General features: G+C 41.1%; 1 protein-coding gene across 1 annotated transcript in view; it reads right to left on the bottom strand.

Annotated features, from left to right (window-relative positions):
- Positions 1-1,920: 1,920 nt before the first annotated feature.
- The window catches only part of mgst2 (microsomal glutathione S-transferase 2), a 37,392-nt gene continuing 21,870 nt past the window's right edge, over positions 1,921-17,442 (bottom strand). Inside the window, exons 4-5 of the mRNA XM_041175158.1 lie at positions 6,104-6,185; positions 1,921-2,056 (exon numbers count right to left, since the gene is read on the bottom strand). Coding sequence (XP_041031092.1) covers positions 1,921-2,056; positions 6,104-6,185 — 218 coding nt within the window. The remainder of the gene's footprint in view (positions 2,057-6,103; positions 6,186-17,442) is intronic.

The following is a 17,442-nucleotide window of genomic DNA, read 5'->3' as shown; positions in this document are numbered from 1 at the left end:
CTGCCAGACCTGCTGAGTATGTCCAACATTTTCTGTTTACATTTCAGATTTCCGGCATCCGCAGTAATTTGCTTTTGGAGCCTGAAGTTTAAATATGCTCTTTAAAGCAGAACCTTTAAAAGGCACTAAGTGCTGTGGCAGAGGAATAAGATAAAGGAAATATAGAAATAAGTTTAATCTTTCCTAATGTTCTGCATATTTCTCAGCCCTTACCATAAAACAATACCCTGAGCAGACGGATATAATCAAAAAAAAGCTGCAGAGATTCATTGAGCAATTGTGATGCACAAGGGAAATAAATTTATGTTTTTATCCAGCTGGGAACAAAAAATAATCTTCCAGTCAAAATGAAATTAGCATTTCTGAGGTGATCTCTTACAAAGTGCTTTCCAAATTCTTTATGTTGCAGTGGAATACCTCCTGCCCATAATGATAGCTTAATCTCTTCCTCGCCACACACCATGGAGATTTGATGTGTTTTTTAAACTTGAGGATTCAATCTCTGAGAGTTTTTAATAATGTTAGCTTTGGTCAGTGGGTAACAGCGTTGCCTCCAAGTTTGAAAGTTGTGGGTCACATTTCAGGATTTCAGCGTGTGATTCAAGACTTGAGCAGGTAATCTAGACCAGCACTTCATTGCAAGACTGTGGAAAAAGCTGCGTTTTTGGAGGTCAGATGTTACGTGAAGCAAATTCTTCCTTAAGTAGATGTAATGGATCACATGGGACTATTTGATGAGCAATAAGTTTTCCTAGTTGATATTCTTCCCTCAACAAACTCCCAATAAAAATAACAGACTACACTATGCATTTAATTTGTGCAACCTTGCTCTGAGGAAAATCTGTGCTGTGATTGCTACATAATAATAGTGAGGGTACTTCAAAAAGTAATTGATTTCTTCTGAAGCACTTTGAGACGTCCTCAAGCTGTGATAAGCTGCTGTATAAATACAAGTTAGTTTTGCCTTTCCTTCTCCTCTATCCAGATTTCCCAACCATTACCCTATTGGGTGAGGTGAGTGGGTAACTTAATGGTAGCAACCCCACCTGGCTCAGGAGGTAATCAGTTTGAGGTCCAATCCAGATAGCCCCTTTGAGTAGAGATTAGACTATGGTCTCCAAATTGTAGGGGTCACATCCAATAGGGTACTCACATTTAGACAGAATAATCAGTGGCTCAGCGATGGTATTCTCATCTGTAAGACAAAAGGCTTAGATTTGAGCCCCATTCTAGACAGCCCTGGTGAGTGGAGAAAGAAGAACTACCTCTGAATAGTTGACAGTGGGGACACCTGCAATGTGCCTTACTAAAGTCTTTAGCCTTTAGAAAGTACCCTCAAAAAACCATGAGTAAGGGAACAGGACGCCACCTCAGTAACTCTTCCTTGGTATGTGACTTTTGTGTGAGACTTGTGTTAGGACTTGCCATAAGACGGAACGCAACAGATGGACCAAAGATGGTAGGCACCGCCTGTAACCATCGAAATGTTGATGGTGCAAAATTTGGGTGCAACAATGAGTAAATATTTGGATTAGAATATGACTGCAATTTTAAGAGATAATGAATTGAGTTCCATGTTTTGGAGCTACTTAAGGTATCGATACAAACACAGAATATTTAGACAGCTATTATTTTAATGTATTAAGATGAGAGTGCTTTATCTGAGCTTGTTGAAAATGCATCTAACAAAAATTGTTACAAAGTAAGGTCGTGTATCATGTATAATGAGTTTTAGAAAACAAAAAAGCATTGGTGATAGTCAATAAGTGAACCTATTGTAAAACTGCTGATTTTATTTCACCATGTTGAAGTCACATATATAAAATCATAGTGCTTCATGAGAGGATATTTTCATATTAACCATATTTAAAGCATAAAATATGCAATATTCATCACCTTCTTTAGTCAACTGTTTGCACATTATGAAAACAATTTGCTGATCTTTTTAGCAATGTTGATATCAAAATATTTGTCAATCATGCAATCTGTGATCCCAAAGAAGCTCAGAATGATTAGTATGAGCAACATCGCAATACCAATTTTGAATCCAGGAATCCTGAAAACAGAAATATACAGTTTTTAAAAAGTCACAAAATCAGCTAACTACAATTAATTTTAAATATACTAAATGTTTCATTGTCCATATTTTCCTGTTTCTACTCACAATGCTCAGTGAGGACGTTTATCAATTACTGTAGTCTAAGATGTTAACCGAACTCAGCCAGAAATATTGTCGGGGGTCAGGACAATTCTTTCCACTGCCCCTAGGCAGGGAAAGAGGGAAAAGTGCCAAAAAAACAAGATTAGTTTATTTTGCTTAACACTAAAAATTCCTCCTGGGGTGGAATTCAGGTGGGAATATCAAACTTGTCTGTGATGCAAGCCCCTGGTCGCACACATGAGAAATGGTCACTGTGATGAGGCACCAGACTGCAGCCAGCATTCTACAATCTAAGGTATCAGCCTTGGTGAAATGATAACACCTATAACCTCACCTATAACTCAGAAGGTTCTGGCTCAAGTCCCACTCCAGAGGCTCGAGCCCCTAGCCTAGCCTGGTGCTCCAGTGCAGCACAGGGGGAATACTGTACTGTCGCAGATGCTTTTTGGATAAGATGGTAAACTAGACTAGCCTCAGGCAACTATCATATTTTTCCTAACATTATTGTGGGGTACTTTAAAGCAGGCTTATGTGTGTGTGTTTATAGTTGTGTGCATGTAGCTAATTTAGTTAAACTAGAGATGGGTAGACTGCATGATTTAAATTATCAAAGAAGTGAGGTGTAAAACAGACATTTGAAATGGAGATCAGTAAAGCTAGGGTGAGGCCAGTAGATGCGGTGTGAATGGAATTTGCATTTTTAGGTAAGCGGGAGAAGTGGTTGATTTTCAAAGGGACATGGAAAGTATTTACAACTGGCGAGATAAATAAGGTAAGGTTATTACGTTGATTTTTCCAAAAAGTGCTGGCCATAATGAGAACATGAAAGCCTTTTATATTCTGGGAAAATTAACTTCTAAAAACAAGTGGAAACAATAGGATTTACAGATCAAAAAGGAAAAATATATTTAAAGAAGGATGGAAGGCTGTGTGAGGTGTGGCCATGTGAGATCTGGAAAGGTGACTGTGTGAAACAGACTTGGTGAAAAAGCCTCTAGCCACCCTCCAGAAGTTTGCTGTTCCAGTAACCAAAGTTGCATTAAAAGCCTTTAGTCCAGTGAGTACTTGTGGTAAAACTGCTGGATTACTTTATAAATTTGGAACCTACTTGGACTGTGGCTTAAAGGGGTGTGGAGTTGGGAGTCTGGTTAAGTAGAAATTTTGGGAACTGTTACAACTATGTAACTGTAATCTTGTAATTGTGTGTTTAAGTTTTTCTTTTGTTAATAAATGTTTTAATTGAATCCTTAAAATCTCTAAAGGTGGTAGTGGACTCATAATCTCTGACTTCAGTGCACAAGCCTTCTCGTAATAGATACAAATTGTAAAATCGTTGTGATAGCTTGGCCAAGCTTCCCTTGTGGATTTGGTCAGCCTGGCAAATACCAACTGCCATATCATAACTTTAGCCTCTTAGGTGAACATAAAGATCCCATAGCAACACTTGAAGAGAATGTGAGTTCTCCCATTGTGTCGGCCAATATTTATCCATCAACCAATAACTAAAAACATATGACATAGTCATTTATTTCATAAAACAGATGACCTAGTCATTTCTTTCATTGCTATTAGAGGGGCCTAGTTGAGCCGTAATTGGTTGCTTGATTTCTTACAAGTGGCCGCACTTCAAAAAGCACTTAATCAGCCATGATTTGGGATGTCTTGGGGCCATGAAGGCACTAAATAAATGCAAATTCTTTCTTTCTTTACCCCAATGGCAACCAGGTCCTTTAATGTGAGGTCGGGCCTGTTGGTCCCACCTTCACACTCAGCCAAGGTATTTAACTTCCTTGAAAAAAACTCAGCAGGCCTGGCAGCATCTGCAGAGAGGAACACAGTTAACATTTCGAGTCTGTATGACTCTTCAATAGAACTAAGTAAAAATAGAAAAGAGGTGAAATATAAGCTGGTTTAAGGGGGGAGGTAGAGCTGGATAGAGGGCCAGTGATAGGTGGAGATAGCCAAAAAATGTCATAGACAAAAGGACAAAGAGGTGTTGAAGGTGGTGATATTATCTAAGGAATGTGCTAATTAAGGGTAGAAAGCAGGATAAGCAAGGTACAGATAGCCCTAGTGGGGGTGGGCTGGGGTGAAGGGAAGGGATTGAAATTGGCTAAAAGGGAGAGATAAAAAATGGATAGAAATACATTTAAAAATAATGGAAATAGGTGGGAAAAGAAAAATCTATATAAATTATTGGAAAAAAGGGGGGGCGGGTATTGGAAAGGGGGTGGGGATGGAGGAGAGAGTTCATGATCTAAAATTGTTGAACTCAATATTCAGTCCGGAAGGCTGTAAAATGCCTAGTCAGAAGATGAGGTGCTGTTCCTCCAGATTGCATTGAGCTTCACTGGAACAATGCAGCAGGCCAAGGACAGACATGTGGGCATGAGAGTAGAGTGGAGTGTTGAAATGGCAAGCGACAGGGAGTTCTGGGTCATGCTTGCGGACAGACCGAAGGTGTTCTGCAAAGCGGTCACCCAATCTGCGTTTGGTCTCTCCAATGTAGAGGAAACTGCATTGGGAGCAGCGAATGCAGTAGACTAAATTGAGGGAAGTGTAAGTGAAATGCTGCTTCACTGTTTCTCCTTTCAAGTGAAGCAGCATTTCACTTACACTTCCCTCAATTTAGTCTACTGCATTCGCTGCTCCCAATGCGGTTTCCTCTACATTGGAGAGACCAAACACAGACTGGGTGACCGCTTTGCGGAACACCTTCGGTCTGTCCACAAGCTTAACCCAGACCTCCCTGTCGCTTGCCAATTCAACACTCCACCCTGCTCTCATGCCCACATGTCCATCCTTGGCCTGCTGCATTGTTCCAGTGAAGCTCAACGCAAACTGGAGGAACAGCACCTCATCTTCCGACTAGGCACTTTACAGCCTTCCGGACTGAATATTGAGTTCAACAATTTTAGATCATGAACTTTCTCCTCCATCCCCACCCCCTTTCCAATCCCCCCCCCCCAACTTTTTTTCCAATAATTTATATAGATTTTTCTTTTCCCACCTATTTCCATTATTTTTAGATGTATTTCCCTCCATTATTTTATCTCTACCTTTTAGCCTATTTCGATCCCTTCCCTTCACCCCACCCCACCCCTACTAGAGCAGTCTGTACCTTGCGTGTCCTGCTTTCTACCCTTAATTAGTACATTCCTTAGATTATATCATTATATCACCACCTTCAATACCTCTTTGTCCTTTTGTCTATGACATCTTTTGATTATCTCCACCTATCACTGGCCCTCTGTCCAGCTCTACCATTCACCCCACTTCCCCCCCCTTAAACCAGCTTACATTTCATCTCTTTTCTATTTTTACTTAGTTCTGTTGAAGAGTCATATGGACTCGAAACATTAATTGTGTTCCTCTGCACAGATGCTGCCAGAACTGCTGAGTTTTTCCAGGTATTTTTATTTTGGATTTCCAGCATCTGCAGTTTTTTGCTTTTATTTAACTTCCTTATTGTCACTTTCTTTGGGGGCAACTGGTGAGGGTGAAGGTTTATTTGTCCTTACCCAACAGGACAAGTTACACTTCCAGCTGGAGGGGGGCACATGCTTGTTACCTTCCATATTAGGCCCTTAGTTAGTCTGAGCTGTGTGGATTGCTTTTCTATGAGTTCTCAAAAGAACTATAGCGGTGCAGGAATTTGGACTTGACAACTAAGTACTTCATACACAACATCAGATAAGTGGTTTATGATCATGAAGGGCCATTATGTTGGGGTCAGTCACGTTCCCTTCTTCCTCTGCGCACCAGCAAAGATAGGGAGGAAGAAGTATTGCAGGCAGAATTAGCATTAATCTTTTTCATACAGTTCCAAACTAATGGTAAACAACAGGGGCCTGGGAACAATATATACATATGTGTCCTTTCAAGGGAGGTGATGTACCACATGAGGGAAAAAAAATCACTAAGAGAAACTTGAGCTCATACCTTCCCTTTGTTGACTCTGCATATCCAATAAAGTACATGTGCTGACCAAGCAAGTAGATAAAACCAAAGACTGAGGCAACTTCTGAATGAAAGAAAGTCACAAAATATAAATTTTTGTAATTAAAATCATCCTTTTGGTATATTTTATCAATGTTCTGATTGTTCCATTATTTCAGTAACCCAAGAACAAATACAGAGTTTGTTTTGCATGTTTCATTTAATGAAATATGCAATGATCCTGAAGACAGTTAAATTAGTTTCTGACTTTGGAGAACATATTCACTGAAATACAGCAATGATGTTTAGTCCTCAGGTAACCAGAGAATAAACTAAAGTTATAACTCTAGGGGGGAGGTGATGGCATAGTGGTATTGTCGTTGGACAAGTTATCCAGAGACCCAGCATAATGCTCTGATAATGACCCGGGTTTCAATCCCACCACAGCAGATGGTGGAATTTGAATTCAATAAAAATCGGGAATTAAAATCTAATGATAACCATGAAACCATCGATTGTTGTAAAAACCCAACTGGTTCACTAATGTCCTTTAGGGAAGGAAATCAGCTGTCCTTACCTGGTCTGGCCTACATGTGACTCTAGGCCCACAGCAATGTGGTTGACTCTTAAATGCCCTCTGAACAAGGGCAATAAATGCTGGCCTAGCCAGCAACGCCCACATCCCATGAAAGAATTTTTAAAAACTAAATTTTCCACATATTTTTATAGCAACGATAGGGGTACAATAGCCAGCCTCAGCGTTTCCATGCAAGTCACTGGTCCAAGGTGGAGGAGGTTGGGGTTGTTGGGGGCTGGTGCAGGGTGGGGGAGGAGGGGAACTCGAGAAAATGCACTTAGGTTTCAGCACTTGATCATTATCCAGCTACACCAGCTTCAAAATGACTCTTTATGGACATCAGATGAGCAGTGGATTGGGCTAAACTGTGATACCTTCTTCAGTCAAGTAGTCAACAAAGACTCTTATTTTAGGTTCTCATAAAGAATGGCTAGTTAAGTGATCTTCTGCTGACTCCAAGGAAGAATACCCCAGCAAGGTTCAATACCTTTACAGGGCAAAAGAGAAGTAAGAATGAGCAGGTAAAGAACGGGCAATGAAACAGTTTACACTAAAATGCTACAGTCCTAGATGATGTCTTTAAAATAATTTGGCAAAATGACTTTTGAGGTAAGTTATTTATGATTGTCCAGCCTTATGCGAATCACTTTGCTCTGGATAACGTCATGTCCTGACATCAGACTGTTGAGATAAACTGCTCGTGGCTGATTGACCTCATCTCCCTCCAGTCTAAATTCATCAAGTTAAAATAACCAATCAACCTGATCATCCCCGAATTGGTTATATTGGAAAAACACCACGGGCAGAATTATCCCAGATTTGCACTAAGTGCAGGAGCAGGCGGGTAAAACAACATTTTACCCGCTGGCTGCAATAGCAGGTTTTCATGCCGTATCATCCGAAGCCGCTGCTTATGTAATCACAGGAAACAGGCCGTTTCTATGGCAGGCGGGCTCGCATTCGCCTGCCAAGCCATCACCTGGCTGCTTCATCAGGCCAGGCACCATATTTAAAGTACAGCCGTGCTCAGTGCTTCCGGGTCAGGACTGCAGCAAACAGGACATGGCCCCTAAAGGCAAGAAGGCTGCAGTTCTTGAGTGCCTTTTGGGTGCTGTGGAGGCCCGCTGTGATGTCCTCTACCACCACTCTGGCTGCAGGAGGAAGCAGCAACATTACCACTCCAGCTTGACAGGTGATGGCAGTGGTAGTCAGTGCCATTGCTGCACAGAAGAGGTTGGCCATCCAATACAGATAGAGGATGAATGATCTCATCCGTGCAGCAAGCATATGGCAACCATCTCACCCATCTCTCACACACATCCCTCATATCTCCATCTGGCCTCCTTCTCTGGAGACTGCCTTCTCAGCCCTCACAATCTTGAGGCCACTTGCACAGATCAACATCTGCCCCCACACACACCCTGCGATACCCTCCTTCCCAAGTACAGCCCTCATACTGTAGCCTCTTGATGAGATGAGCAATGAGAAAGGCGCATTTAAAATATTAAAAAAAGATGCATTCCTGATCAAACTCAAAAAGGATAAAGCCCCTGGTCCAGTGAAATGTATCCACATATTTTAAAAGAAGTAGCAGAGGCTTTCCTACACATATTTAATAATTTATCAGATAGAGGTGTAGTCCCAGAAGACTGGCGGATAGCTAATGTAATCCCTATATTTAAGAAAGGAGACTGAATATGCCCAGCAAATTATAGACCAGTCAGCTTATCAACAGTGGTAAGAAAATAATGGAATCCCTACTAAAGAAGAGGACATAAGAACATCTAGGAATGAAAAATACAATAATTAATAGCATGAATTTTAAAAGGGAAAATCTTGCTTGACCAACCTTATTGGCCAGAATTTTCCTGTCGGCGATTTGGGGCCAGGGCCCGCTTGCCGACGGGAAAATGACGCGGGATGATGTCGGGAGGAACCCCCAGCGTCATCCTGGTCCCTTTAAATTTTCAGGAAGGTGGGCAGCCAGCAAAATCAGCTGTCCGCCCACCGACCTGTCAATGGCCAATTGAGGCTATTGACAGGGTAATTAAAGTAATTAAAGGTCCTGCCCGTCCAACCTTAAGGCTGGCGGACAGGCCAGGAGCCCCAGTGGGCTTCTGATAATACATGAAACCTCATCCACTGACGGGATGAGGTTTCATGTTCCTTTTAAAAAATTTTAATAAATGTAATGTGATATTTATTAAAATGTCCCATCTCATGTGACATTGTCACATGAGGGGGACATAATAATATTTTTATTTTTCTATTTTTTAAGTTTTGTACGCTGTCACTAATCTCCCTGAGATAGCACTTAGTCTCAGGGAGCAGTGTGCTCTTCCGCGTATATGTGTGAAAGAGCGGACTTTGACAGCGGGGGTCCCCTCCCCCCACTGCACAGGAAGCGCATAGCACTTCCTGTCGGGCAGGCTGCTGGGCAGGCCTTAATTGACCCACCCACTCAAAATGGTGGCGGGCCCTGTTTCGGCAGCATGGGTCGGCTGTCCGGTGGGGCCCACATGCCCACCAAGAGCAAAATTCTGGCCATTGAATTTATTGAGGAGGTAACAGAGCGAGTAAACAATGGTAATGCATTAGATGTAATTTTCAAAAGGCTTTTGATAAGGTGCCCCACAATGAATAAGAATGTGGACTCAGGGGACAAGTGGCAAAATGGATTGCTACTTGGCTTCAGGGTAAAGTGCGGAATGGGAGTAGAGGGTAGTTATCCAGGGAGGCAGAGGTGGGAAGTGATGTCCCATAAGGATCAGTGCTGGACCACTGGTATTCACAATTTACATTGACAATTTGGACTTTGGAATTGAAAAGACAATTTCTAAATTTGCAGATGACAGCAGATTGGGAAGGTGGCACGATTAGTCAATACTAAGGACTGCAACAAATTACAGGAGGACATTCATAAAGTTGCAGACTGGGCAAATAATTTGCAAATGAAGTTCAATACAGATAAATGTGAGAAAGTACATTTTTAAAGGAAGAATAGGGAGATTGCTTATTACTTGGAATGTGCAAATCCAGGTGGAGTAGAGGAAGAGATCTCCAAGTACAAATGCAATTAATCACTAAGTTTGTGCCACAGGTTAGCAAGGTATTAAAAATACAAACCAATACCAGGCTTTATTTCTAGAGGATTGGACTGAAAAGTAGGGAAGTTATGCCAAATCTTTATTGAACACTAGATAGACCACACTTCTAGAGTATTGCAAACAGTGCTGGTCGCTATATTATAAAGAGGATGTAGAGGCACTGGAGAGGTTGCAGAGAAGATTTACAAAGATGATACCAGAAATGTGTGTCTAAGAAAGGATTGATGGGCTGGGTCTCTTTTCTCTTGAAAAAAGGCTGAGGGGTGACCTAATAGAGGTCTTTAAAATTATGAAAGGTTTTGTTAGAGTGAATACAGAAAGAATGTTTTCTTTTGTGGGCGAGGACACAACTGGAGGCCATAAATATAAGATAGTGCCAAGAAATCCAATAGGAAATTCAGAAGAAACCTCTTTACCTAAAGAGTGGTGAGAATGTGGAACACAGTACACACAGGAAGTGGGTGAAGCAAAGTATAGGTGCATTTAAGGGGAAGCTAGATAAACATATGAGGGAGAGATGATTGTCCAGTTACAATGATTGATTTAGATGAGGAAAGATGGGAGGAGGTTCGAGTGGAGCATAAACACCAGCATGGACTGGTCAGGCTGAAAGGCCTGTTTCTGTGCCATAGGTTCTATGTAATCCTATATCATTGTATTGATTACAGGATCACAACAAGTGCAGGTGATTGTAAGAGGTCAACATTAAAGGTAAACCTCCAGAGAAACAAAGAATACCCATTGGGTTTCAATTCAACTCAAGAGGAGTAATGGGGTAATACTGTTTCATTGCCAGAGAATGTAACTAAAATTAAATGTACACCAGATCTTTATGGGCTCTTATAATTTTCCTTGGCCTGTCCATTCTTACAAAAATAAATAGAGAGCTACATTTCAAACACTCAGCTACTGTTTTTATTTACAAATGTTAAGAATTTCTAGGGAGCAGAATTTGTAAACATCCATGAAATTCTGTGCACATATAATTTTTTGATGGACTAATTGAAACTACATGCATAAGCTTTCACAAATAGAAAAAAATGCCTCAAAACCAAAATTATCATTTAACAACAACTTAATATTTCTATAGCACCATTAAAAATGAAACACCCTACAGGAACATCATTAAAAACAAGCTATGATTGACCCACAGGAGGGGATTAGGTCAGTTGACCAAAAGCTTGGTCAAAGAAGTAGATTCTAAGATGTGTCATAAAGAAGGAAAGTGAGGTAGAGAGGTGGAGAGGGGTAGGGAGGAAATTCCAGAGCTTGGGGCCTAAGCAACTGAAGGCACAGCCACCAATTGTGGAGCAATTATAATTGGGAATGCACAAGAGGCCAGAGTTAGAGGAGCACAGTTATCTCAGAGGGTTGTGGGGTTGGAAAAGATTAGAGCAAGGGAAGGGCAAGGCCATGGAGGGATCTCTAAACAAGGATGAGAATTTTAAAATTAAGACATTGTTTGACCAGGAGCCAATGGAGGTCAGCAAGCATGGGAATAATAGGGGAATGGGACTAGTTGCAAGTTAAGACAAGTGGGAGAAGAGATTTGGATGTCCTCAGGTTTACGAAGGTAGAATGCGGGAGACCAGCCAAGATTTAAGGATGATGTGCAGGGACAGCACTGGGCAACACAATCTCTTTCTGTTCTCTAGAGTTCTATGATCTCTTGGCCTCTACCCAGCTGAGAATCTAAGTTACTGGTCAAACTGATAACTTATTTCTTCACATCAACAGGTGAAGAGTAAATCATCAAATGTCAGTTTCTTAGCCAAGTCTGCTGCTGGAAGATGCAATGAATCAGTGGCTGAAATACAGGCACTTTCCAAATTCATCAACTGGGTAAAACTCTAATTGAAAATTTGGTTTGGTTTGCAACCTTGGTTTATGGCTGCCGTCTCTTCGGGCTGTCTCCTTGCACCATTCACCAACCAGAGATAGTGATCTGCAACCTGCAGAACCTGATCTCATATGAACTTGGCGTGAGAGTGAGAGGCAGCATAAGCCTCGTGAGACTGTCTTGCAATTCATTAAGATCATTGCTATTCTTCTATCTCAATTCCACCTTCCTGCCCTATCCCCCATATGCTTTAATTACCTTAGAAAGTGCAGCCCCGTGTGAGGGAATGAATGTTTGTGAGAGAGAGGGAGAAAGAGAAAGAGAGAGAGAGAGAGATCATGTGTCAAGGAGAGATAGAAAGCGAATTGACCCAGACACTGATTTTTTTCCCCCTTCATTCATGTGAAGAAGTATCTCATCTCCCTTTCAGCAACCTCACTTCAAACTAATCTTTTACAACCTCACTCAAAGTAATTTTACATGAAACAATGACAAAGGCTTAACATTAAAATGTTATAATTACAGTCAATTGCTATGATGAATTCAATTGCACATGTAAATTTGATGGGTCACGAATTTGATAATAGATTCACAAATGCTTCAATTATTGATTCATTTAATGCTTCAATGTGACCACCAGTACTAACAATCTAAGGATAGATTTTTATCTACCTTACAGAAGCCTCTCCTTGTCCTCTCAATTTTGGGCCATGCATCCTGCTGTCTGAACAGACCATCATCCTGTCACAATCTGGCCCTGAATAGCACTTCCTCCTGTCTCTCCATCAGCTTCACTGTGACACAGCCACAAAACGAAGCTATCATTTCCACAGAAGCCACATTAATATTCACATTAACAGGTACCAACAATCACGCCCTTCAATGTGGAAAGTCAGAACTACAGACAAAATGTTGCACAGCAGGTTATGCATAAAATTAGTAATGTGAATGCTCATTGATTTTAGTATTGGTAGTATATTTGGTACAAATCTCTAGTTAAATCTCAGCCTGTTCATCATTCCCTTTTCAGCCCCTATTAACTCGCTAATGGTAAGTTTAATCAAGCTACAATAAACCTCAGGCATGTTTAGACGCTTGAAGCTAAAGCTTGACACCTAAACAAATTACTTGGAGTGAGATGTGCCACTTCATTCCTGGACCACGAGACTGAAAAGATTGTTATGTAAGCACATTCTCTTTTAATGGGAGGATAGCCATATTAGCTTGTTATGGACATATTATAGACACTTGCATATTATGGCAAATTTCTTACAACCTTATACAAAATAGGCTTAATTTAAATTCAAAAGTTTGGGCAAAAAAGAACAAACACGTAACCATAAATTTTTGAATTATTGACAAAGCTTTATATTATCATTTCTCATTGAACTGCACCAAATCCAAAGTCCTGTGATGCCTTGATTGGTGTGGTCCTGTGCTCCACACACTACAAAACTTCCAGGTTCAATCCCTGGCTTGTGCATAGGTAATCAGGGTGGTAGTGGAGTACTAAAACTAGCAAGTAAGACTAGCAACTAGCAATAACTCCCATGGTCAGATAACCTACACACACTGAGTGGTTCGGACCACGTATGTAGAATGGCCACCTGGATGTGGTATTTGAGAGCTTCAAGTACAAGTGGAATTGTATCTCAGCATGAGTTAGAAACTTCTGTAAAATCTGCAAAATCCAGAACAAGGAAAGGGTTGTAAACAATCTTGATTAATACATTTTCCCAAAACTTGCAGCAGCGTTTATAATCTGGAACATTTAGTATTAAGATGGCTACCTGCTCAGAAGAGACCTCACATAATAATTCGGTAGGATAAAACAACAGAGAAAACTGATAAAATAAAACACACCTCATTGTCAGTTTACTGTGGGTTTTGAGTACTGCACGTAGATTTTCCAATTTTGAAATATTCAAATAAAACAGGATATTCAAAACTCATTCATTCATTTCTAATGGGAAAAATCAAATGGGAAATTTTTGACACCAGAGATATTTGTTTTAATGATAGCTAACTGCTAAATGAGATGGAAGTACACATTTATAACAACCTTTCTCACAATTATTCTGACCTTCCCAGATGATTCATTTAGTTTGTCTAACCAGATTTTTAGGTTGAAATTCTGCTGTGCGCTACCAGTAATGAACATACCAATTCATTCCCATGAAATTAATCATTTTAACTTTCTGAAACAAGAAATTAGCTCATTTGAGTTAAGAGTTTTATTAAAATGGAAAACAGAGGTATTTAATACAAATATATTAATACATTCATCAATAATTTCACATAGAGCAATTAGAACTCTCCTGTTTCCAGATCTCAATCTTCATGATGGAGGCAATGAATTTTTTTTCACTTCCACACTAGGGATACCATGACTAGGCAATGAAGCACAATCTTCCAACAGCTGTTGGCATCAAATGTGCCTAGACAAAGTACAGTATGGAAAGATAAGAGTAGAATTTGTCATACTCTACCCAAAAGTTCCCCAATTTAAGCTCTGTAGCATTACTTTGTGAGACATTTCCATTCCATATGTCAACCATCTCATCGGTTGAAAATGCCAGTGTTATGCTAAGCCTTGGTCATTGTTATTGCTGGATTTGAACACATGTTCCAGAGTGGAAATTTTGTTCTAACCTATCATATCACCAATTTTTCTCTTAATCCAGGATCATAATTGAGACTCTTCCTCTTTACAACAATTTCGCTGCACATTTCCTAGTAAGCATTTATGATTGGGCAATTATCAAGGAAACACAAAGGGCTGGATTTTCCCATTCTGCTATGCAGCTGGCCTGCATTAGGCGGGCTTTAAAAATGGCACACAGAGCCAATTACAGCCCCCATTCCCATTGCCAGCATCTTAGATTGGTATAGGATAAGGGGGCGTGTCGTGAGTTCACATCCAGCTGGCCGGATGTTGCAGGCTCAATTGCAGAAGTGAGCATTTTGGAACTCTTGCAATTTTCATGGAGTTGGGCCGGGTTTTGAAGGCAACCTAGCTCACAGCAGCTCAGAATGCCATGAGCAATGGGGGATCCCTGGTTTCGAGTAGGGAACTATACAACAGGTATGCTAAAATGATGTTCATGTCGTAATGAAGGGATGAGGTTTCATGAAGGGTTTATTAATTAAATAAAAAATTTTGGAAAAATTAATGGACATGTCCCAGCTCATGTGACAGTTTCACATGAGGGGACATGTCCATAATATTTTCTCTTTATTAAATTTTTCTGAACTTGAACTGATCTCCCTGAGGCACCTCCGTGATTTCTGCTCTCTTTTGCGTGCATGCACAAAAGAGCACAGGCCCCGGCTCAGGGAATCCTTCCAGCCCGCACAGGGAGCATTTGGCACTTCCGGTGTGCGTCATGCTGGGCAGGCCTTAATTAGCCCACCCACCTAAAATGGCGGCACAGACTCGATCGGGGGCGCCGATCAGGTTCACGCCTGCTCCCGCCTGCCCCTGCACAACCCCCCCAACGGGGGGATAATTCTTCCCTATATGTTTTTCATACCATGATTAATGGAATGGCTTTGTTTTGAAAAGATGTGACTATTAAAATTGAACAGCATTGTGAAGGTTTAAAAGCCTTAAGATGCATTAGAGCACATTATCCATGGAAAATGTGCCATTCTGAATTGTACAATATTGAAATTCTGATGTGATTATGTCAATTGTCCACTTTGCATTCATGCTTTCCTTGAATTTCAGTTCAGCCATCAGTTTCAAATAGCTGAGCTTCTGGTTGACTTCTAAGATTTTAATCTATTCAGCTCTGGAGGTTTTGTTGACACAATGTTTCAATGGAATTACAATATGAATCGTTGGCTGAATTCCAAACCCATGACCAGATTCAGGAGTTATTGACACAGCTGTCAAAAGGCACTGTGAGCTTCATTATATTGACAGATTTCTGAGCAGTTAAGAGCATTCTGGGTTTTTTTTTAATGGACTTTGAAGTACTGTTTGCTTATTTTGGCAAATTTATGAGTCAGTCAAAGACTTCATAAAGTTATTATAGGGCTCATGAGTCCTGTATATAGTGGATACTGGGTGAGTGGTTAAGTGAGGGTGAGAGGTGTATGGGCAGGTATGGGTGTGAAGAGGGTGAGGGGTTTGAGAGGTCTCACACTTTTCTCCAGAACTGGACTTATGTCTCAGCGAACAGAGACCAGGCATTTAATCTGGTTGCCTTGGTATTTGCCTGTCTCCACCTCAGGCTTGTTGCAAGAGGCGGTGGCCCCGATGTCAGCCCATCCCCACCATGAAAATAGCATAGGGAGGGTGGGGGGGGGCACTGCTGGTCAGGAGGCAGTATCATGACAATGGGAAAACCCCCGATTCCTGCCTCCAAGCTGTATATCCTTCCCAAGGTATTCTGATCCACATTAACCCCTTCTTTTTGTTTTTCTCTTGATGGTTCTGCTTTTGCTTTGGTACATTCCTTTCCAGTGTAATACATACAGCAACAGCATCTCATCCCATTCTCACATGGCTGACAGTAGAACCATCTTTGGTCCACTTTCATCTGTATACTGCACAGAGTCAGCTTCCACATGGATGCCAAAGTTATTGCTCCACCAATACCATTGTCAACATCATCGCAACCACTGTGCTGTTACACTCCTTGTCCAAAAAAAGTCACAGATGAGCTAAAACCTTCACAGTAGCCATCCTTCTTGGCCCCACCGGCTCTCTATCTGCCTTCCCCATTGAATTCAAAAATCTTTGGTCCACAGCTTTTCCCCTTCATATCTTTGCCAGCCTTCCATGCCCTGCACTGCTCTAACCTTTGTATTCTACTTTCTCTGTTACCAATTTGGGAGTCTTTCGCCATCTTGGCCCTACTCTGTGAAATTTCTACATTAAGCCTCCTCCATGTGCCACCTTGGCTCAGTTTGTAGTGCTCTTGCTTCTAAGTTTAAAGGGTGTAGGCTCAAGCCTTATTATGGGTTAAACACACCATACAAAGTTGACAATCCAGTGCGGTGGAGTGCTGCATTTTCAGAGGTATTGGCCTAGATATTGATTTAGGTCCAGGGGCGGAAGGCATATGCCAGAAGCTAGAATCCAGAGGCTCATCCAAAATTGGGCCGAGGGCTTCATCTTAATATTTTCTATGAGCATTTGTTGGGAATCCAGAGGTGGCACATCCCAATCTCCAGAGGTCGTAATTGTGCTAGGTACTAGACCAACAGCTTCTATAATGCTCATTGGGATGTGCCAAGAATGGGATAGGGTGCTATATAAACTCAAGTTTATTATTTCTTCTTCCTCCTTTCCACCTCTTTCCAGCCCTCAAATAATAAACTTTTCACCAACCTCTCCTTTCACTGCTCAGCAATCTTTCTTTTTAAGCTGGTTAGGGTATTTTACAATGTTAAAGATGCTATATAAATGCAAAAGGCTCCATTTTCCTCCTTTTGTCATTGCATTCCTCTCCTCCCCTCTATACATTTAATTTTTATTTCCCGCTTTTGTTCTTGTATTTGATTTCTTCTTGAGCCTCATTTTTTTGAGTCTCCACATTATTGCCTCCTTAATGTTTCCAGTTTCACTATAAATTGCTGACCAAGTCCTTGCATGCAAGACTCTGACATCAAGCAAGAGATAATCATTGATCATTTTTGGAATATGCAGAGAACACGGCATAGCGGAACAGGACTTACCATATTTACTCTATATTTCCCTTTAGACAGGGCCTGGATTTTACCGTCGGTGAGCGGGGGCTTAAGATGACGCGGGATGACGTTGAGCAGAACTCCCAATGTCACCGCGCCCCATTTAAATTTTCAAGAA

This window comes from Carcharodon carcharias, chromosome 1 (genome assembly GCF_017639515.1).
Source record: "Carcharodon carcharias isolate sCarCar2 chromosome 1, sCarCar2.pri, whole genome shotgun sequence".
Taxonomy (NCBI): Eukaryota; Metazoa; Chordata; class Chondrichthyes; order Lamniformes; family Lamnidae; genus Carcharodon; species Carcharodon carcharias.
The sequence above is the reverse complement of the archived record's forward strand: the minus strand, read 5'-3'. Positions and strand labels throughout refer to the sequence as shown.